This window comes from Pleurodeles waltl, chromosome 11 (assembly GCF_031143425.1).
Source record: "Pleurodeles waltl isolate 20211129_DDA chromosome 11, aPleWal1.hap1.20221129, whole genome shotgun sequence".
NCBI classification, from domain to species: Eukaryota; Metazoa; Chordata; class Amphibia; order Caudata; family Salamandridae; genus Pleurodeles; species Pleurodeles waltl.
The window spans coordinates 699,918,511-699,942,049 of NC_090450.1; the positions used below are offsets into that span (position 1 = coordinate 699,918,511).

The following is a 23,539-nucleotide window of genomic DNA, read 5'->3' on the forward strand; positions in this document are numbered from 1 at the left end:
ACCAACCCAAACACTTTGATGTAACAAAAGAGACAGTACAATAAACTATTTGCTATCTGCATTGTAGGAAAGTAGCCTCTTTTTAGCATGGTTACTCCCACTTTTTGCCTGATGTTTTCACTGTGTTCACTGGGATCCTGATAGCCAGGGCCCCAGTGACTGTACTCTCTCCCTCTAGATTTGGTTGTCCCTAACTTTTTACACCGCACAATTGGCATACTGGTGCCCCCATATAAGTCCCTAGTATATGGTACTTAGGCACCCAGGGTGTATTGGGGCACCAGGGGTTCCCCATGGGCTGCAGCATGTATTTTGCCACCCATGAGAGGCCATGCAAAATGTGTCTGCAGGCCTGCAATTGAGGCCTGCATGAAAAGGTGCATGTATCTTTTCACTACAGGTCACTGCACCAGGTCACTAAGTCACACCTGTGACAGGCCGTCCTAGCCCAGAGGGCAGGGTGCAAGTACCTGTGTGTGAGAGCACCCCTGCAAAGGTGCCCACATGAACTCCAGCTCCATTTTCCTGGACTTCGTCTGTTTGGGGAAACCATTTTAGCTGTCTATTGGACATAGTTCACTATCTGTTTCCAGCTACATAATGGTAACTCTTTGGTATCACATGTCGGAATCATACCCCAGTACTGTTGCTGGTATATGGTGGTATGATTCCATGCACTCTTTTTTTGGGGGGGAGGGGGGGAGTGGGGGGGTAGCTGGAGGGTCCTTAGAGGAACATTATAGTTAGAGAATAGAATTAAAGAAAAAATAGAAATTCACCTGTTATAGTTAGTTCTCAAGTAACTATAACTCATGCCTTAAGGTAACTATACAAAAAAAATGGGCTTTCTTTGCTTTTTGAGTGGGGGGGGGGCCTCTGCATGAGTGCCTGCGTGTGAGAAAGGGTGTATCATTGTCTTAGTGGGTGCGTCAGTGTCTTAGTGGGTGCGTCAGTGTCTGGGTGGGTGCGTGAGGGTGTGAGTGGGTGCACAATGGTCTGGGTAGGTTGGGTGCGTGAGGGTGTGAGTGGGTGCACAATGGTCTGGGTGGGTTGGGTGCGTGAGTGGGTCTGTGAGTGGGTGCGTAAAGATCTGAGTGGGTGTGTGAGTGGGAGAAAGATTGAAAAAGACAAATTAAGAGAAAGTGGGAGAGAGGTAGTTTTTTAGGCTTTGGTGAATGATATACTTAGAATGATATTTCTGGACATATTAAAAATAAAAATGTATTTGTCAATTAGAGTGAGATCACCTTTTATTATTAACTTTCAACATTTAAATTTGAAAATAAAGTAGGGAAATGATTAGACACACCTGGACTAGAACCCTCAACTTTCAGTGTAAAGGTCTGACACCTTAACTGTTCTACCACTGGTGACTTCTCCCTGTGCTGTCTTTTTCTGTGAAGTCATTGCATGGAAAGACCATTACAACGAGTCTGTCGCTCCCATCCCATTATGGGATGGAAATGTGAGCGTGTCAGGACCGCGAGGGGAGCCTGAAGGCTCCCACGGTTCTAGTGGGCTCCACACACCCTGCAAGAGCAGGCTTTGCTCCTACAAGCAGGGAGCTGCTTGAAATAGCAGCTCCCTGCTTGCGGGAGAGATGTTTTCATCTGTCTTCCCTGCACGCATATTTGTGTGCAGGGAAGACAGGTGAAAACTCAACCTACTGACAGAGGGAGCTGTTTGACAGCTCCCGCTGTCAGAAAGCAGACTTTGTTTGCTTTTGCTTGGTGGGAGCTGTCAGTACCATCAAGCAAAAGCAAACAGCTATGTCCCGGTGGAAGGCAGCCAAGGACACAGCAGGAGCCAGCCTTGGGGTGTGGCGGTCCCTAGGGCCATCAGCTCCTTTTCCCTCCAACGAGTATAGCCTGTGGGGGGGTGGTGGTGGGGTGCGGGGGTGGGCTGCTAACACTTCATGGTTGAAGTGTTGGCAGCCAATCAGATCTAAGCACAAGATCAGGAGGGTTTGCGAAGCAGTCATGTCCCTATATATACAAATGTGGGTATTTCATTGATTTCTCTAGAACGACTGAACAGATTTACACTAAATCACAAAAAGGGAGCTTTCTGGACCAGGCCCTAACTTTCTGCCAAATTTGGTGTAATTGCATCCAGTGGTTTCTGCGCTATCACTGTTTAAAATCCCTATGAAAAAAATGAATGGGGAAAAAGCGTTTTGGGACCACCCTATTTTTTTTCTCGTCCCCCACCCCAAAACTTTCCCAGATAAAACGCTGAAGTGATCGACGTATTTTCTTGGAAAATTTTGTGAAGATTCATCAAACGGTGCCAAAGTTATTAACAAAACATGCTTTTTATATAGAAACTAGGTCCTAACTGTAACTACCTAGCAGTGACCGCCACTAGGTAATATATATGTGTTCGATGGCATGTGTTGCTATGCAATACCGTCTGCCATCTAGTGTTGGGCTCAGAGTGTTAAAAGTTCTTTTTCTTGAAAGAAGTGTTTTCGAGTCACAGGATCGAGTGACTCCTCTTCAATTCCATTGCGCATGGGCATCGACTCCATTGTTAGATTGTTTTCTTTCCGCCGTCGGGTTTGGAAGTGTTTCCTCTCGCTCTGAGATTTCGATTCGGAAAACTCTGTAAAACTCTTTTCGTCTGTATTGTATCGATCGGGTTAATATCCTTCAATTGACACAGCAGTACCATCAGGAAAACAACTTTGTTCGCCCTTCGGGGCTCGTGTGCCCAACTCGGCCCTATTCGGGCCGACTGCGTGGAAGCCTCATGGATCGAACTCCATTCCGATTCTGTCCTCGGTGCCACGCAAAGTACCCATACACAGACCAGCATTGGGTTTGCAACGTCTGCCTTTCCCTAGATCATCGGGAAGAAAATTGTGAGGCCTGTCGATCCTTCTAATCGAAAAAGACACTTCGAGACAGAAGGGCAAGAAGACTCGAAATGGCGTTGAGAAGCGGTGAACATCTTGATGTAGAAGAAGAACTGATGCAGACCGCAGTCTCAGTTCGAGATTCCGACTCCGAGCAGGAATCAGATGAAAATAGACCGGTCACAGCAGGTCAAGATGTGAGCATATCTGCCCGTGTACTCTCACGAAAGAAAAAGCACAAGGCCTTGGGTATGCCACTGCTGGAAGGCCATGGCTCGGCCCGAAAAAAGACTGGTGGTGACCAACTTACCAATTCGGCACTGAAAAAGGCCACTCCTCCGAAAGACAACAAAAAGCTCAGTTTCCGACTCCACTAGATGCCATTTTTTTGGAGTCGAAAATTTGAAAACCAGTTTCAGAGCCGAAACGTTCATCATTTTTTGATCCTGAAAAAGCATGCTTCGGAGCCGAAAAGGACAACTTATACAGAGGAACATGGACTTTCAAAAAGACTTAAAGAAAGCCATAAAACCTCTAAAGAGGAGGTAGAGGTACAACCAATAATAGAAGTTATGGATGAAAGGTAATCCAGGATCCACATCCATAGGGAAACAGGGAGAATTCTGACAGCACCTCCTTCAAAAACGGAATGGAAGCTAGCTTTTCAGGAGGAATTGGACACTATGCAGCCTCCAGCGAAAGTGCCAAAGCAGAAGGAGAAACCACCACCTCCTCAATCTTCTTCTCCTCCTCATTCACCTCTTCATTCTCCACACCTACCTACCTCTCCTCCTAGTCCTAAACCAGTGCAGTCACCCACTCACTCTTATGATTCGCAACAAGACAATTTAGATCCATGGGACCCTTATGACCCAGATCCCATTCCTAGTAACAATCCAGACAGCTATCCCTCCAAACCATCTCCACCTGAGGATAGCACTGTCTAAAACCAAGTTATATCTAGGGCTGCAGCGTATCATGGTGTCACCATGTATACATAGCCCCTAGAAGAGGATTTCTTTTTTAACATCTTATCCCCAACGGATTCCAAATATCAATGCCTCCCTATACCCCGAGGCATGGTAAAACATGTGGATCAGATATTTAGTGAACCTGTTAAAGCACGTATCATAACACCTAGAATTGATAAAAAATATAAACCTGCACCCTCTGACCCTGAATACATCACCCATCAGGTACCTCCTGATTCTGTGGTAGTTAGCGCTGCCAGGAAGAGGGCATATAGTCAGTCATCAGGAGATGCACCCCGTCCTGATAGAGAGCAGGAAACTTGATGCTGCAGGGAAAAGAGTTGCGTCCCAGGCAGCAAATCAGTGGAGAATAGCCAACTCACAAGTGTTATTAGCTCGCTATGACAGAGCCCATTGGGGTGAGATGCAAGACATAATACAGCATCTCCCCCAAAGAACACCAGAAAAGGGCGCACAACAAGTAGTGGAGGAAGGGCAAGCCATTACTAACAATCAGATACGATCTGCCCTAGATGCAGCAGATACCGCTGCTGGAAGCGTCAATACTGCAGTCACTATACGCAGGCATGAATGGCTCGGATCTTCTGGATTCAAACCAGAAATCCAGCAGGCTGTATTAAATATTTCGTTCGATTTAAAAAAAAAAAAAAATCTCTTTGGGCCAGAGGTAGACACAGCAATAGAAAAATTGAGAAAGGACCCAGACACAGCAAAAGCAATGGGTGCACTACTCTACACCATACAGGGGGTCCTTTTGAAAACCTCAGTTTCAAGGTGGGTTCACACCACAGACCCTGAGGCATCTACCTCACAAGCGAAGCCAACCTAACAGCCGCAATACCAACGGGGAGGTTTTAGGGGCACATATAGAGGACAGTACCCAGAAATAGATGAAAATTTCAGGCCTCTAAGCAACCTCCACAGCACCCAAAATAGTGACTTCTCTCATTTCCTTCTGCTCCATACCTCCCCTTGGGGGGGGGGGGGTCTTTGGGAGAGGGAGACTACAACAGTTCCACACAAATTGGCAAAATATTACCACAGACAGTTGGGTGCTATCAATTATCCGCATTGGCTATTGCCTAGAATTAATACACACTCCAAATATTCCACCAAGGCCACACAAACTATCCACAGAACACATCATTCTGTTGCAAGAAGAGGTCCAATCTCTACTGCTCGAGCCAACAATAGAATTGGTGCCACAATCTCAAATAGGGACAGGAGTTTACTCCCCATATGTTCTAGTTCCCAAAAATGATGGCACCCTCAGGCCAATCTTAGACCTCGGGGCCCTCAATCTTTACGTCCTGTCAGAACATTTTCACATGGTAACTTTACAAGATTTCATCCCACTACTACACGAACAAGATTTCATGACCGCATTACCGCCAGGTGTTACAGTTCCTGCAGGAGGAGGTGAGAAGCACCTTCACCCAGTACAGGCTTTGTTCCTGGCCACAGAGTGACAAAGGCACTCGCCCCATGTGGCCAGCAACATGTCTGGTGTGTGGCAGGCTGGTAAAACTAGTCAGCCCACACTGGAAGTCGGGTATGTTTTCAGGGGGCATCTCTAAGATGCCCTCTGGGTGTATTTCACAATAAAATGTACACTGGGTTCGGACGTGTTCCTTTTCGCTCCGTGTTTCGGTTCGGAAAGATAGTTAGAATCTCGGAAAATTTGACGGTATTCTTTGCGTTCGGTATCGGGTTAGTTACAACAGATCGACACCGACTTTTGAAGAGCTCCGGTGGCCCTTCGGGGTTTTTTTGATCCCCCGTCGGGGCCTGGTCGGCCCGACCACGTGTCTCTTCATGGCTGATGGAACGGACCCCATTCCGTTTCTGCCCCAAATGTCACAACAAGTATCCTTATACAGATCAGCACCTGGTCTGTAACTTGTGTTTGTCTCCAGAACACAGAGAAGATACTTGTGAAGCCTGTCGAGCGTTTCGGTCGAGGAAGACACTAAGAGACCGAAGAGCATGAAGACTGCAAATGGCGTCGGCGCCGACAGGACAAAGACACTTGGAGGAGGAAGAAGAAACCTTCTCCATCCAGGACTCTGACTCGGAAGAGCTCGATCCCGAAGAGACGCCTAAAACTGTGAGTAAGACGTCGACACACAAAACTCACGAGACAACCACAAAAGCCCAGGGGACGCCACCGCCAGCAGGCTATGGCTTAACCCGAAAAATAGGTGACCGACCATTGGCACCGAAAAAAGGCACGCATGAGTCGAAGTCATCCGACTCCAGTCGAAATACCGGCACACAGCAAACTCGAGCCTGAGACAGCGGGTCCGAGCAGGTTCGACACCGAGAGGGCAGCACCGAAACAAGTCGGCACCGAGAGACCGGGACGCCGAAAATAAAGGTGTCGTCGGAGCCGAAAAAGGCTACCGAAAAGGTTTCCATTCCGAAACATCCAGCCTCTGAACCGAAATCAGGTTCCTACACAGAGGAACAGGAACTCTCCTCCCAAATGCAAGGACATAAGTTCGGACAAGAACTACAGTCAATAGAGCCAGAATACACTCAGAGAAGGCTCCACATCCAAAAGGACACAGGGAAGATAAGTACTCTTCCCCCAATTAGGATGAAAAGAAGACTTGCCTTTCAAAAAAAGGACAAACAACCACAGGCAAAGGTGGCAAGACAAACCACATAGCCACCATCCAAACCACCATCAACGCACACATCACCGGTAGCCACTCCACCACTGATGCAATCCCCAACTCATACTGGAATGAGTCAGGATGATCCCGACGCATGGGATCTTTATGATGCGCCAGTGTCAGATAACAGCCCAGACTGTTACCCAGCGAGGCCGTCGCCACCTGAGGACAGTACAGCTTATACACAGGTGGTGTCAAGAGCAGCTGCATTTCATAAAGTCACCTTGCACGCAGAACCTATTGAGGATGACTTTTTGTTTAATACACCATCCTCCACTCATAGCCAATACCAAAGCTTACCTATGCTACCCGGAATGCTAAAACACTCCAAACAGGTGTTTCAGGAGCCTGTGAAGGGCAGGGCCATAACTCCCAAGAGTGGGAAAAAAAGTACAAGCCACCGCCAACAGACCCTGTATATTTCACGCCGCAATTAACACCAGACTCTGTGGTAGTAGGGGCAGCTCGCAAGAGAGCAAACTCTCACACCTCAGGAGACGCACCAACTCCAGACAAGGAGAGTCACAAGTTCGACGCTGCGGGTAAAAGGGTTGCAGCACAAGCTGCCCAACCAATGGCGTATTGCCAACTCACAGGCACTGCTGGCAAGATATGATAGGGCTCATTGGGACGAAATGCAACATTTCATTGAACACTTACCCAAGGAGTTCAAGAAGAGGGCACAACAAGTGGTGGAGGAAGGACAAAGTATCTCAAATAATCAGATACGGTCAGCAATGGATGCAGCAGATACAGCTGCTAGGACAGTAAATACAGCAGTAACCATAAGGGGACGCGCATGGTTGCGTACGTCAGGATTCAAGCCGGAAATACAACAAGCCGTGCTGAATATGCCTTTTAACGGACAGCAGTTGTTTGGGCTGGAGGTGGACACTGCTATAGAAAAACTTAAAAAAGACACTGATATGGCCAAAGCCATGGGCGCACTCTACTCCCCACAGAGCAGAGGCACATTTCGCAAAACGCAGTTTAAAGGGGGGTTTCAAGGACAAATTACAGAACCCACAACCTCACAAACAAGTCCCTCTTATCAGAGCCAATATCAGCGGGGAAGTTTTCGGGGACAATATAGAGGGGGACAGTTCCAAAAGAGTAGAGGGAAGTTCCAAAGTCCCAAAACTCCTCAAAACAAGCAGTGACTTCCACGTCACAAATCCCCAACACCTAACACCTGTGGGGGGAAGACTAACCAAGTTTTACAAACATTGGGAGGAAATAACAACAGACACTTGGGTCCTAGCAATTATCCAGCATGGTTATTGCATAGAATTTCTCAAATTCCCTCCAAACGTCCCACCGAAAACACACAATATGTCAAAACACATGGATCTTCTAGGACTAGAGGTCCAAGCGTTGCTACAAAAAGGAGCAATACAATTAGTACCAATTCAACAGAAAGGAACAGGAGTTTACTCTCTGTACTTTCTCATACCCAAAAAGGACAAGACTCTAAGACCTATATTAGATCTCAGAACATTAAATACCTACATCAAATCAGATCACTTTCACATGGTGACATTACAGGACGTAATCCCACTGCTCAAACAAGACTACATGACAACACCAGACCTAAAAGATGCATATTTCCATATACCGATACATCCTTCACACAGAAAGTATTTAAGGTTTGTATTCCAAAGGGTACATTACCAATTCAAAGTTTTGCCATTCGGAATAGCAACTGCGCCAAGAGTTTTTACAAAATGCCTGGCAGTGGTAGCTGCACATATCTGAAGGCAGCAAATACATGTGTTCCCGTACCTAGACGAAGTATGTCATAGAAACCCTCCACAAACTAGGTTTCTCAATCAACTACGCAAAGTCACACCTTCAGCCGTGTCAGACACAGCAATACTTAGGGGCGACAATCATCACATCAAAAGGGATCCCCACTCAAAGTCCACAAAGAATACAGGCATTTCACAACATAATACAAGCCATGTATCCAAGACAACAAATACAAGTCACAATGGTGATGAAACTCCTAGGCATGATGTCCTCATGCATAGCCATTGTCCCAAACGCAAGGTTACACATGCGGCCCTTACAACAGTGCTTAGCATCACAATGGTCACAAGCACAGGGTCAACTTCTAGATCTAGTGTTGATAGACCGCCAAACATACACCTCGCTTCAATGGTGGAACAATATAAATTTAAACCAAGGGCGGCCTTTCCAAGACCCAGTGCCTCAATGTGTAATAACAACAGATGCCTCCATGATAGGGTGGGGAGCACACCTCAATCAACACAGCATCCAGGGACAACGGGACACTCAGCAAAAACAGCTTCACATAAATCACTTAGAACTACTGGCAGTATTTCTAGCGTTAAAGGCATTTCAACCCATAACAAGCCACAAACACATTCTTGTCAAGACAGACAACATGACAGCAATGTATTACCTAAACAAACAAGGAGGGACACACTCTACACAGTTGTCTCTCCTGGCACAGAGAATATGGCATTGGGCGATACACAACCACATTCGCCTAATAGCACAGTTTATTCCAGGGATTCAGAATCAGTTAGCAGACAATCTCTCTCTGGATCACCAACAGATCCACGAATGGGAGATTCATCCCCAAATACTAAACACTTACTTCCAAAGTTGGCTAACACCACAAATAGACCTATTTGCAACAAAAGAAAACACAAAATGCCAAAACTTTGCATCCAGGTACCCACAAGATAAGTCTCAGGGCAATGCGTTATGGGTAAGTTGGTCAGGGATATTTGCATATGCTTTTCCCCCTCTCCCACTCCTTCCATATCATCTAGTAAACAAGTTGAGTCAAAACAAACTCAAACTCATACTAATAGCACCAACTTGGGCAAGACAACCTTGGTTCACAACACTACTAGACCTCTCAGTAGTGCCTCGTGTCAAACTACCAAACCGATCAGATCTGTTAACTCAACACAAACAACAGATCAGACACCCAAATCCAGCATCGCTGAATCTAGCAATTTGGCTCCTGAAGTCTTAAGAGTTCGGACACTTAGACCTTACACAGGAATATATGGAAGTCATAAAACAAGCTAGGAGACAAACCACTAGACATTGCTATGCAAATAAGTGGAAAAGATTTGTTTATTATTGCCATAATAATCAAATTCAACCCTTACACGTGTCTGCCAAAGACATCGTAAGCTACTTACTACATTTGCAAAAGTCGAAGCTAGCTTTTTCATCCATTAAAATACATCTCACCGCAATTTCAGCTTATCTGCAAATTACGCACTCAACTTCACTCTTTAGGATCCCAGTCATAAAAGCTTTTATGGAGGGCCTAAAAAGAATTATCCCACCAAGAACACCACCAGTTCCTTCGTGGAACCTCAACATTGTCTTAACACGGCTCATGGGTCCACCGTTTGAACCCATGCACTCATGTGAGATACAATATTTAACATGGAAAGTAGCGTTTCTAATTGCCATCACATCTCTAAGAAGAGTAAGTGAAATACAGGCATTTACCATACAAGAACCCTTTATTCAGATACACAAGCATAAAGTAGTTTTACGAACAAATCCTAAGTTCTTACCAAAAGTCATATCACCATTTCACTTAAATCAAACAGTAGAACTACCAGTGTTCTTTCCATGACCAGATTATGTAGCTGAAAGAGCACTACATACATTAGACATCAAAAGAGCATTAATGTACTACATTGACAGAACAAAACAAATTCGAAAAACAAAGCAACTGTTTGTTGCTTACCAAAAACCTCATACAGGGAATCCAATATCCAAACAAGGCATTGCCAGATGGATAGTTAAATGCATTCAAACCTGTTATCTCAAAGCAAAAAGAGAACTGCCTATAACACCAAAAGCACACTCAACTAGAAAGAAAGGCGCTACCATGGCCTTTCTAGGAAACATTCCAATGACTGAAATATGTAAGGCAGCCACATGGTCTACGCCTCATACGTTTACTAAACATTACTGCGTGGATGTGTTAACACAACAAGCCACAGTAGGACAAGCAGTACTACGAACTTTATTTCAAACAACTTCAACTTCTACAGGCTGAGCCACCGCTTTTGGGGAGATAACTGCTTACTAGGCTATGCAAAGCATGTGTATCTGCAGCTACACATGCCATCGAACGGAAAATGTCACTTACCCAGTGTACATCTGTTCGTGGCATGAGATGCAGATTCACATGCGCCAACCCGCCTCCCCGGAAGCCTGTAGCCGTTTGAAGTTGAAAATTTGTAAATATATCGCTTTAAACCACATTATGTACATACATATTTACTCCATTGCATGGGCACTATTACTATAATACACAACTCCTATCTCACCCTCTGCTAGAAAACAATCTAACATTAAGTCGATGCCCATGCGCAATGAAGCCAAAGAGGAGGACTCACTCGATCCTGTGACTCAAACACTTCTTCGAAGAAAAACAACTTGTAACACTTCGAGCCCAACAGTAGATGGCATATTATGCATAGCACATAGCATGTGAATCTGCAGCGGAACATGTCACAAACAGATGTACACTGGGTAAGTGCCATTTTCCATATATATATATATATATATATATATATATATATATATATATATATATATATATATATATTATAGTGCCATTTTCCATATATATATTTATATATATATAAAATTCCCCATCAAAATTGGCATTCTGGCTGCCTCTGAAAAGTGATTTATTGAACATCCAGTGCAGTTACGTACAAAACCCAATGCGTTTCTTCAAAGAGTACTCCTTGATCACGGGTCTTAAAAACAACAGTGAGATGTTCTAGAAATACCACCCAGTGAAACAAATGACAGGTGGGGGCTAGAATTGTGTAGGCTTGAGTACAAAAGCAACAGCCATCTTAACCTGTCTTGTAATTTCAGTAACTGATTGTGTATGCACTAATCATACTATATTCTAAGTCACAGAAATGTGAAACCACAATCAACCTATTGAAATTAATGTAAAGGTGAGCATATGTACTTGTCCACGTATAAAACAAATTCAGATAGAAACAATGTCATATTGCACAATCTCATGATATGTCCACCACAAAAAATGGTTAGTGCAAAAAAACAGACAATGTCCCCCAACCAATAGTGATCTAGCACTAGGATGGTATCTATATCCAGCAAGAAAGTCCAGTTGTAGGGGCTCATGGGCTAAAGGGACAAGTCATTCCAATAAACAACATAACTCCATCATAGCGCTCATATGCAAAATAAAATAGGCAGAGGAAAATACAATAGGGAACAAAATAACAAAAAAAACTCTTCTCTCATCAGATGCAAGCGAACCAAAGGATGCAATGCCCCCAATTTAAAGATCAAGCCAGAGAGTCCAGCAGTGTGGTGACTTAGGCACATTGCCCCACACCCTGTGAGAATATTTAAAGCCATAAAACCAGCCTAAGATTTAAAGGAATCCACCTCGTACCCCATAATAAATATCTGCTATTTGTACATTGTAAGCATATGTAAATAATTAGTCTCTCCAAAATTAATTAATGTGGGTACACGTACCTCGTATCATTGTTTATATAGAATATTCTGGAAACTTTAAATGAAGCAAAAAATACATATTAGTTATGAATCAAGAAAGTTTATTATAAACATGTAAAAAATATATCCTATTTACAAATAATTAGAAAAAAAAGAATCAGATAAATAGTATTATTCTAACAAACTCTTGAAAGGTCCAAAGTGAAAAACACTACTCTCACTCATACAGGGCAGCAACCAACCACAAAACCATCCATAAAAACTTCTAAAGTAGACGGCGATAAACATTAATAATAAAGACATAGACATCAAAATGTGCAAACAATCTAAACATGACCGTCTAAAAAAACATAATATAATAAACTATACCAAACACTAAATCAATTTTTCGTAACAAATTTAGACACAAAAATAAGGTTTAAAAATCATACTAGTCATACTCAAATCTGTAATTATGTGATTAAGGTACTAATTCGTCCTTATATATTTTTAACAGCCAAACTTATGCTTCTACACCATGTTCTAATTTCATCCAGTAACATGGTATAGAATAGCTGCTTCTCTGTATTTTATCAAAACGAAAGTAATTGCATTATTTTTTAATAAGGATTTTTGGTATTAAGTTCAAGAATGTATCTGGACTCTAACCTCAAATTAAGGGTGTGATTGCCCCCTCCTTGGAGTGGTAAGAACCCTGTCCACAGCAAAACATCTCAACATTGCACTGTTATTATGGAAAGCTGCAAAAATGTCAGGCCACCAGATATTGTCTGTCTTCGTGCTTCATAGCCCGCATGTGTTCAAGCATATGTTTTTAAACAGGAGGGATGGTACTACCCACTTATCACAGGTTTAGGAAGCTGGCCTGGTGTGTGGTAGACACCTATGGTGTTTGCACCTTATACCAGATCCAGGCAAACCCTATTAGTTAGTGAGACAGTGTCTAGGAAGCCAGGGCTCTCTAGTGGTAGCTGGGTTGAGTAGCCAAGATTTATCTAGGAGGAGTGTAAAGCACTTGCAATACCACTGCAGTCACACAGCAGCTTGTCGCAACTGAAAAGAACCACAGTGTTACAAAATAAAGGTATTTTATTACAGTAATATATATATACACACATACACATACATACAGTAATTATTAGGAATTAGCATATAGAAGCAACAAGCATTGGCAAGAATTAGTGAAAAATAGCTAGGGTTCTATAGGGGGGACAAATCATACACTAAAATAGTGAATGTGAAGTTAGGACCCCCACTCAAGTATGTGGAATAGTTAGAAGGGAGCTGGGAGAACTCAGAACCCCAAGAGGTGAGTAGCTAGGTGACCCCCACTGACCAGGAGAGCAGAGGTAAGTTACCTGGTCTTCCCAAGGACTAACAAGGGGACTTGGAAAAGGAAGATTGCTAGACCAGGACCAGTCCAATGGAACCCAACTGTGGATTTAGGAAGAAGAGGACCTGCAAGAGAAGGGGACAGAGAAGTCCACGCAGGAGTGTCCAGGTTAGGTCGTTGCCACTACTCACCCTTCTGTGGATTAAGGTCCTGGTCAACGAGGGAAGATGATCAGCTGTGGAGCCCAGGAGCTGCAGAGAAGTCCTTGGAGTCATGCAGATGATGTCTGACGTCTGTTGCAGATGGTCAGTGGTCAGGAAGACCACCAACAAGCCTTGGCAAATGCATATCTGGGCAGAATAGGATTTGCAGGGAAAAAGAGGACCAGCAAGGCCAGGGGCTTTACCCTTGTAGGGAAGTCCAGGCTGACCCTTGGCAGTCGGGAGAGCCAGCAGAAGCAGTCAGCCCCCACAGGCAGCAGGCTCAGTAAGTTGCAGTGAGGCCAAGGCAGCACACCTGGAGAAGAGCCCCACATCACTGGAGCAGCAGAGGAGAGACTGTCCTTGCAAGGTTGAAGTGCTGGAGGACAGGGCTACTTGGAGCCTGAAGATCCCTTGGAGCAGGAGTCAACAAGCCTTGGTTGCTGCAAGAGTCACAGTGCCCATGGGTACTATCCTGCAAGGAGAGGTAAGGGCTTGCCATCTCCCAAGTTGGACAACAGATAGAGAGGACCACTCAGAACCACCACCTGTGTTGGAGATTTTTCCTGGAGCCGGATGGCAGAAGTTCCAGTAGCAGATTTTTAAGTGCCTTCGGTGCCAGCTGATGCAGGGGAGTGACTCCTTCGCTCCAAGGGAGATTCCTTCTTGTATCTTTCGTGCAGCTGAAGTCTTGCTGACCCCAGAGGATGCATAGTGGTGGAAATGTTGCAACTGCTGGAAGGAGCTGGAGAAACAATGTTAAGACGAGGCTGGCTGAGCAGTTGCAGGCTTGTTTGGTTCCAGTGAAGTCCAGCAGCAGTTCCAGGAGCAGAAGAGGTCGGTGCAGAGGAGTCCTGGTGGAGTCTTGCACACCGAATCTGGAGACTCACTCTGCAGGGTGATGCCAGACACCTGTCCTGACCAACCAGCTGCTCCCAGGGGCCTTTGCACATCTTGTTACCAAGATGGCAGAATCAAGTGGCCAGCTGGAGGAGCTAGCTCTGAGCACCACCCCTGGAGTGGTGATGGATAGAGGAGTGGTCACTCAGCTTCACTTTGTGTGCTTTTGCATCAGAGCAGGGACAGGGGGTCCCTGGACTGGTACAGATCAGATTATGCAAGGAGGGCACCAAATATGCCCTTCAAAGCAAGCTGGTGGTGTGGGGAAGCTACCTCTCCCCAGCCTTGTAAGACCTATTTCCAAGGGAGAGGGTGTTGCCTCCCTCTCCCTCAGGAAATCCTATGTTCTGCCTTCCCCTGCTTGAGCTGGTCAAGCAGCAGGAGGGCAGACACCTGTCTGAGGGGCTGCAGCGGCGTGGGCTGCCCGCAAACCCTGGAAGACTGGCCAGAGCGTGTTCTAAGGATTCGCCATAGTGTATGGAATCATGCCACCAATACTGGCATTAGTATTGGGTATGATTACGATATGCCTAGGTTTGGAGTTTCCATTATGTAGCTGGACCGCAGGCCAGACATGTGGCCATTACAAGGGGCACCTCTGCTGATGCAGGGGTGCACTCACACAGACACACACACACACACACACACCCTACCCTCTGGGCTAGGAAGGCCTGCCATAGGGGTGGCTTACCATGACCTCGTGCAGTGACCAGCAGGGAAAGAGTGCATGCACCTTTTCACACAGGCTGCAGTGGCAGGCCTGCAGACACAATTTGCAGGGGCTCCCATGGGTGGCAACATACATCCTGCAGCCCATGGGGAACCTCTAGTGTACCAGTGCCCTGGGTACCTAAGTACCATATGCTAGGGACCTACAGGGATACACCAGTATGCCAATTGTGGGGTGTTAAGGGTACCAGAGCAACCGCATTTAGAGGAGAGAGCACAATCACTGGGGTCCTGGTTAGCAGGATCTCAGTGAAAACAGCCTAAACACTGAAACAGGCAAAAAGTGGGTGTAACCATGCCAAAAAGAGTGACTTTCCTACAACGGGAATATATCAGGAGATATACACAGAAATCCGATTGGCAGTTCAAACATTTATCATCATGTTTCTCACTTTCAGTTGAGAGTTTTTCCAGTTTGAGTAGAAGCCTTATGAGGGCTTGGTCCTGTGATTTTGGAGTGGTTCCAACTTTGTATTGCTTAGTGTTTTTGTGCATGCAATCCTTCAGAGTCTTGCTGAATTCACACAGCAAAACGGTCTGAGTAATAGTTAATCACGGTCACAAAGGATGTGTTTCTGGTTTAAAAAACACCTTAAAGCAGATTTTCTGTTTGAGGTAATTTCCTTCCAGAATGTTTTTCATGCTGCTTAAACTCTATTGCAACTAAATAGGAAGTGCTATAGGTGCTGAGGCTTCCTGTGTATACCCAAAATGCAACCACCATAGGGTACCACAGTATGCTGCAGGCAATGTGCCACAGATTTAACTGAAGTGTCATCACCCATTTGCATTTCTTTCTCTTGATTTTTCAAAAGTACTAAATGTTGTTCTGCATGTTTGTGTAAGGGACAAGAGCTTTCTCTGTGCTGGTTTGACAAACCTTTGTCTCCTGTTTCAGGAACACACTTTAAGCGTATTATCCCTGACTGCGGCCCAGCATCTCACAACCCCGAAAGTGTCAAGAGATTGTTGTTCTGCACTGGGAAGGTGTATTATGAACTCAATAAAGAGCGCAGCACCCGTGAGATGGATGCCGATGTGGCCATTACCAGACTAGAACAGGTAGGATTTGAGTTTTAAAAATCTACTTATGAAGTACCTTAACAAAAGTCTGATTTCCAGTAAGCAAAACATATTTTGGGAATTATGCCCTACAGGCATTTCAACCCATTTCTAGAACCTTGGAATTTGCATATAGCTTCACCAGCCCCATGTAAATCATTTTCATACATAGACGTCACCTAATGCCAAGACTGATAGCTTTCTTTCCTTTCCCATAGCTATCACCTTTCCCATTTGACCTTCTTGAAAAAGAAGTGCAGAAGTATCCCAATGCTGATTTGGTCTGGTGTCAGGAGGAGCACAAAAATCAAGGATACTACGACTATGTGAAGCCTCGACTTCGCACCACTATTGACCGATCAAAACCAGTATGGTAAGTATTCTCCTCTCACTCCAGATCACATTAACTACTACCTCCACTACATCTCTGCTTATGATTATTTTTTTAAGTGAAAGTGCAACCCAAAACGTTTTCGGGAATTGAATGTCCTAGCATGCTAATTTCCAGTGTAACATAATTCACTGTTTTTCAAGAGAGACTTAGTATATTTTATTACATTATGCAAATGCACTGGAATGTGTGCTCCCCATAAAGTAACTAGTCTCTCTTCCACTTGAAATGTACCAGATATTAGCAAGGAGAGGTAAGGATGGCAGCTTCCAAGTGCTATCATTCAGCTGTGAAAGATGGGAAAAGTGACTGAGGTTAGAATAGAAAAAATATATCTTTTATAATTCTCGTCCTAATGCAGTTTTTCTGTACTGCACTCAAATCCAAAAGAAGCCTGACAGTGACGTTCACAGAAAACCCAGCGGTCTACATGGGTTAAAAGAAAATCTTCACAATAAGAAGAAATGGAGCCTGGAATTTGAGTACCCACGTTTCCAAGCTTGCATAAAAAACAGGGAATGGATTTTAAACAAATCTCAGAGCGAAGGCTCAGATCTTCCTAACGTTATTTAGCCGTTCTCTTAAGAGTAGATGAGAAGTGGTGAGATAACCAATGTGCATAAGTAGAATTCCAGCACTGAAGGTAAAAACACAGTGACCTATCTTTAGTTGGAATCAGGTGGCCAGTTAAGGTGCCAAAGATTGTTATAAATCATGCAACTCACTTTGCCCCAGAACTCCAGAAAGAGTGGACATTGAAGAAACATGTATATCATCTCAAGCCTCCATGCCACCTTCGGGAAAAGTGACAAAATATTCGTTTTTCACTTCTGAAAAGTTCTTTGGGTCTAATAGAGCCAGCGTATTGTGAAAACCTATTTATTAAGAGGATATGCTTTGTCAGTTCTGTAGACAAGGGTCACTGCATACTTGCTGTAAACCTTTTTGATCCAGCAGTGACAAGGTTTCCTCTCCAAATCTTCCCAGCTACTGTCTGTGAGTTCTAGAAGTTTTCGTAGCATGCCGCATCACTTGGAGGGTTAACTTTTTTTATAGGGATGCTGTACACCTATTTCTGATATCAGATCAAAAAGTCCTGGAGCAGTAGGTTTATTGAGCAGGACTACATGCTAGCTTTGAACATTTAAACCTGGACGGTTAGTTGTCCTTTGTGTCACAGAGATTTTGCTAAGAACAAAGGTTTTGCAGCAGGAGTCCTTTTCTGGGTTCACATACTGTCCACAGGGCACAGAATGACAGAGGAAATAAAGTGGAAAACTTAAACGCACTATCACACTTGTTAGCAGAACTTCTTTCGACAACAGCTTCTAGCTAGTCCTGCTTTGGGACATATAGAAAAGTGCCTCCTTCAGTTTTCAGTCGACCCGCTCTGAAAACTGGGACACGAGCTAAATTTGCTGACATCTGCCAGGACAAGTGCTGAAAAACCCAGACAGTCCCGGTATATTCGGGACGACTGGTCGCAATAGTGTTAGGTCTGTTCTCTGTATGAGGTCAGATGGCACCCCAGATGTTCCTGTGCACAGTAGCCATCTTCAGGTTCTTTTTTCGGCTGTTTGGTCTGGAAGCAAAGGAGAAGCCCGAAGATTTTTGGGAAAATCCTAAAAAAAGGCACAAAAACAAACGTTGAACCGGAAGAAGAAAAACATGAGAAGGGGGATCCTTATCTCCTCCTCTTGATGGGGGACCCCTCCGGAACCCACACCAGAGTCAACACGCGGTCTGAGAATGAGACAAAAGGGGGTATGGGGGTCGTGGAAAATACCCCCTTTAAATGTTGCCCAAATTGCCACCACGAGTTTGCGCAGCGAGACCCCAGAACCCCCATGAAGTCTGCAGCCTCTGCCTACTAAAGGATCACAGAGACGAGGACTGCAAGGCCTGCGCCGCATTCATGCCTAAAACAATCAGGGTACACAGGAAACAGAGGCTGCAACATCACTCAACCATGACTAGCAGGTAGAGACCACAGACCTCTTAGACTTAGGTTATCAAGCGATGATGATGAAAGCTTTGAAGTAGCAGGATTGGTGCATGGAGGATCAGACACTGGATCTTCGAGGGAGATGCTAAAAAGGTGGCGCAGGACACCAAGAAAAGACCTGAGAATGTAAGAAAACCACCAAAAGGTTCAGAGGCTAAGACTTCGGAGAAAAAACTGCACAAAGCAGCCTTGACATCTAAGAAAGCGACCATTAAAGGAAAGAGAACCCAAGGCCTTTGGAGGAAGAGCCGCCGACACCCAAAGAGAGAACATCTTTGACCCTCCAAGTCAAAAAGGTTCAAGAGGTAGAAAAGAAGAAACCAAGTTTGTAAGCCGAAATGTCGTCACTTCTTCAACAAAAGGAGTTTGATGGTTCACTAAAGGAATTTCGAATTCCAAGCAAAACCCCCACACGTCTTGATGCCATAGAAGAGGGGTCTGCGTTTGAGGCCCCAGTGACTCCAGAACCTCATGAGGAGGTGGCTGAAGAATTCTACGACCCTGAAGAAGAAGAAGCTGCAGGAAACTTTGAGGAAGAGTGGAATGACCTCGAAACAGAGCCCAGAGGAAAACGTGAACACCTATCCCTCTAGGCCATCACCACCCAATGACATCAGCCTATATAACAGCCTCATCAGAAGGGCTGCAGACATGTAGGGGTGGCATTGAAAGAAGAGAAAGGTGATTGATTTCTCTTCAAGACATTGATGCCATCCAGTAAAGGTAACTTATACCTACCAGTGTTACCCAGAGGGCAAAAATATCACCAACACCGGCCTGAAGTCAGCTTTGGGTGCAGTGGACACTGTCAGCAGGCAGATGTGCACATGCACAAGAGGCAGGCATGGCTCAGGATATCAGGCTGTAAACAGGAAGTTCAAGCTTCAGTCATAACAAATCCTTTACAGGGAAAGCACTATTCGGACAGGCAGTGGATGAGTCCTTGCAACAGATCAAGAAGGATAATGAAATGACTAAGGCAATGGGAGCCTTACAGCACAGGGGTACATTCAAGATGGGTGGAAGCTCAACTAGAAGACCTGCAGCCAGGGGGGATCTTTCTCAACAAGGCAGCAACAAACCCTGAGCAGCTCACAACAGACTGCTCAACATCAACTTTCAACCAGTGGGGTAGTGAAAAGGGGAGAGAACAAGCCTCCAGAGGAGGAGCAACAAGTAGCAAGTGACTTCACAACAAATGCCCCCCACAAAACACCAGTGAGAGGCAAAATAGCAAATTATCACAGCAACGAGCAAAGCTCAACAAAGACAGTTGGATTTTAAACGTGATTCATCATGGCTACTGCATAGAACTCAACAAAATACCATCACCAGTTCCACCAAAGACAAAGTTCCACAAGGAGGAACTGGAGCAACTCATGAAGGGGTTGGGAGGAGCAAAGGTCAAGGAACTCCTTCAAAAACAAGTAATAGAAATGTTGCCAGTAAAGGAACTAAGCAAAGGGAACTACTCACCATACTTCTTGGTCCCAAAACAAGACCTCACATTACAACCAATTCTGGATCTCCGGTTCATAAACAAGTTAATCTGCACTCAGCATTTCAAGATGACAACACTACAAGAAGTTTGCCCTCTCCTGCAAAGATGTGATTATATGGCAATCATAGATCTAAAGGATCCATACCTACACATACCCATGAATCAAGTAAACAAATTATTTCAGATTTATACTCCGGGATACACCATCAGTTGAAGGTCTTACCATTTGGCATAAACTCTACACCAAGGGTCTTTATAAAATGCCTTGCAGCTGTAGCAGCCTTCCTCGGAAGGAAAGGAATTCATGTACACCAATGCCTAGGTGACTGGCTGGTAAAGGCAAATACAAAACAAAGGTGCCAAATAACATCAAAATAGTGATTACAACCGTAGCAAGTCTAGGTTTTTCAATAACCCACAAGAAGTTATCCCCATTAACGGAACAGGAAAAGGTCTTCCTAGGAGCAAGACTGAATTTAAAGATGGCACAAGCAAACCTGACCCAGAAGAGGATAGAGGCGATTGTGGAGTAAGCTTGCCTTTATCAGAGGGGACAGTCATGAAACTAATGTATATGATGGCATCTAGCATTCCACTCCTAAGACGTGCAAGACTGCACATGTGCCCATTTCAAGAAAGGTTATGCAACAGCTGGTCACACTCCTCCGACAGTTGGGAGGATCTAGTGGTTGTAACAGCAAAGGTACAAGAGGAAGTACAATGGTTGTTGTAGGAAAGTACTCTTTCTTGCCATGGTTACCCCCTTTTTCTGCCTGATGTCAGTGTGTTTGACTGTGTTCACTGGGATCCTGCTATCCAGGACCCCAGTGATTATGCTCTTTCTCCCAAAGTCTGTGTATTTCAAAAAAAGCCACAGTACAAGAAACTGTTTGCTATCTGCTTTGTAGGAAAGTACCCTCTTTTTAGCATGCTTACTCCCACTGTTTGCCTGATCTGTTCACTGGGATCCTGCTAATCAGGACCGCAGTGACTGTGCTCTCTCCCTCTAGGCTTTGGTTGTCTCTAACGTTTTACACCCCACAATTGTCATACTGGTCCCCCCATGTAAGTCCCAGGTATATGGCACCTAGGTACCCAGGGCATTGGGAGTACCAGGGGATCCCTATGGGTTGCAGCAGTTATTCTGCCACCCATAGGGAGCCCATGTAAAGGGTTCTGCAGGCCAGGTACCAGGTCACTAAGTTACTGTAGGAAGTTGGCTCTGTATGCACTATTTCAAAGTAAGGAATAGTATGCAGAGAGTCCAAGGGTTCCCCTTAGAGGTAAGATAGTGGCAAAAAGAGAATACTAATGCTCTATTTTGTGGTAGTGTGGTCGAGCAGTAGGCTTATCAAAGGAGTAGTGTTAAGCATTTGTTGTACATACACCCAGGCAATAAATGAGGAACACACACTCAGAGACAATTCCAGGCCAATAGGTTTTTGTATAGAAAAATATATTTTCTTAGTTTATTTTAAGAACCAAAGGTTCAAATTCTACATGTAATAATTTGCATGAAAGGTATTGCAGGTAAGTACTTTAGGAACTTTGAATAATCACAATAGCATATATACTTTTCAAATAAAACACATATAGCTATTTTAAAACTAGACAGTGCAATTTTCACAGTTCCTAGGAGAGGTAAGTAATTGTTAGTTCTTGCAGGTAAGTAAACCACCTACGGGGTTCAAGTTTGGGTCCAAGGTAGCCCACCGTTGGGGGTTCAGAGCAACCCCAAAGTTACCACACCAGCAGCTCAGGGCCGGTCAGGTGCAGAGTTCAAAGTGGTGCCCAAAACGCATAGGCTTCAATGAAGAAGGGGGTGCCCCGGTTCCAGTCTACCAGCAGGTAAGTACCCGCGTCTTCGGAGGGCAGACCAGGGGGGGTTTTGTAGGGCACCGGGGGGGGACACAAGTTAGCACAGAAAGTACACCCTCAGCAGCACGGGGCGGCCGGGTGCAGTGTGCAAAAAACACATCGGGTTTTCAATTGGAATCAATGGGAGACCAAGGGGTCTCTTCAGCGATGCAGGCAAGGGGGGGGGCTCCTCTGGGTAGCCACCACCTGGGCAAGGGAGAGGGCCTCCTGGGGGTCACTCCTGCACTGGAGTTCCGATCCTTCAGGTCCTGGGGGCTGCGGGTGCAGGGTCTTTTCCAGGCATCGAGATCTGGGAGTCAGACAGTCGCGGTCAGGGGGAGCCTCGGGATTCCCTCTGCAGGCGTCGCTGTGGGGGGCTCAGGGGGGACAAGTTTGGTTACTCAGTCTCGGAGTCGCCGGGGAGTCTTCCCTGAAGTGTTGTTTCTCCACAAGTCGAGCCAGGGGCGTCGGGTGCAGAGTTGCAAGTCTCACGCTTCTGGCGTGAAACGCAGTCGTTTTAAAGTTGCTCCTTTGGAAACAAAGTTGCAGTCTTGGGTGACCAGGGCCGCTGTTCTCTGGAGTTTTTTGGTCCTTTTAGAGCAGGGCAGTCCTCTGAGGATTCAGAGGTCGCTGGTCCTGGGGAAAGTGTCGCTGGAGCAGTTTTCTTCCGAAGGGGAGAGACAGGCCGGTAGAGCTGGGGCCAAAGCAGTTGGTGTCTCCGTCTTCTCTGCAGGGTTTTTCAGCTCAGCAGTCCTCTTCTTCTTAGGTTGCAGGAATCTAGTTTCCTAGGTTCTGGGGAGCCCCTAAATACTGAATTTAGGGGTGTGTTTAGGTCTGGGAGGGCAGTAGCCAATGGCTACTGTCCTTGAGGGTGGCTACACCCTCTTTGTGCCTCCTCCCTGAGGGGAGGGGGGCACATCCCTAATCCTATTGGGGGAATCCTCCATCTGCAAGATGGAGGATTTCTAAAAGTCAGAGTCACCTCAGCTCAGGACACCTTAGGGGCTGTCCTGACTGGCCAGTGACTCCTCCTTGTTTTTCTCATTATCTCTCCTGGACTTGCCGCCAAAAGTGGGGGCTGTGTCCAGGGGGCAGGCATCTCCACTAGTTGGAGTGCCCTGGGGCATTGTAACACGAAGCCTGAGCCTTTGAGGCTCAATGCTAGGTGTTACAGTTCCTGCAGGGGGGAGGTGTGAAGCACCTCCACCCAGAGCAGGCTTTTGTTTCTGTCCTCAGAGAGCACAAAGGCCCTCACCACAGAAACTCGTCACTCAGCAGCAGGCTGGCACAGACCAGTCAGTCCTGCACTGAACAATTGGGTAAAATACAGGGGACATCTCTAAGATGCCCTCTGTGTGCATTTTTTAATAAATCAAACACTGGCATCAGTGTGGGTTTATTATTCTGAGAAGTTTGATACTAAACTTCCCAGTATTCAGTGTAGCCATTATGGAGCTGTGGAGTTAGTTTTTGACAGACTCCCAGACCATATACTCTTATGGCTACCCTGCACTTACAAT

The 23,539-nt window shown here is 45.3% G+C and overlaps 1 protein-coding gene across 6 annotated transcripts in view; it reads left to right on the forward strand.

Annotated features, from left to right (window-relative positions):
• Nucleotides 1-23,539, forward strand: part of OGDH (oxoglutarate dehydrogenase) — an 833,675-nt gene that overhangs the window by 775,706 nt on the left and 34,430 nt on the right. For all 6 annotated transcript variants that reach the window (XM_069214267.1, XM_069214270.1, XM_069214268.1 and 3 more), the window contains 2 exons: nt 16,102-16,265; nt 16,484-16,638. In XM_069214267.1, the coding sequence (XP_069070368.1) occupies nt 16,102-16,265; nt 16,484-16,638 (319 nt within the window). The remainder of the gene's footprint in view (nt 1-16,101; nt 16,266-16,483; nt 16,639-23,539) is intronic.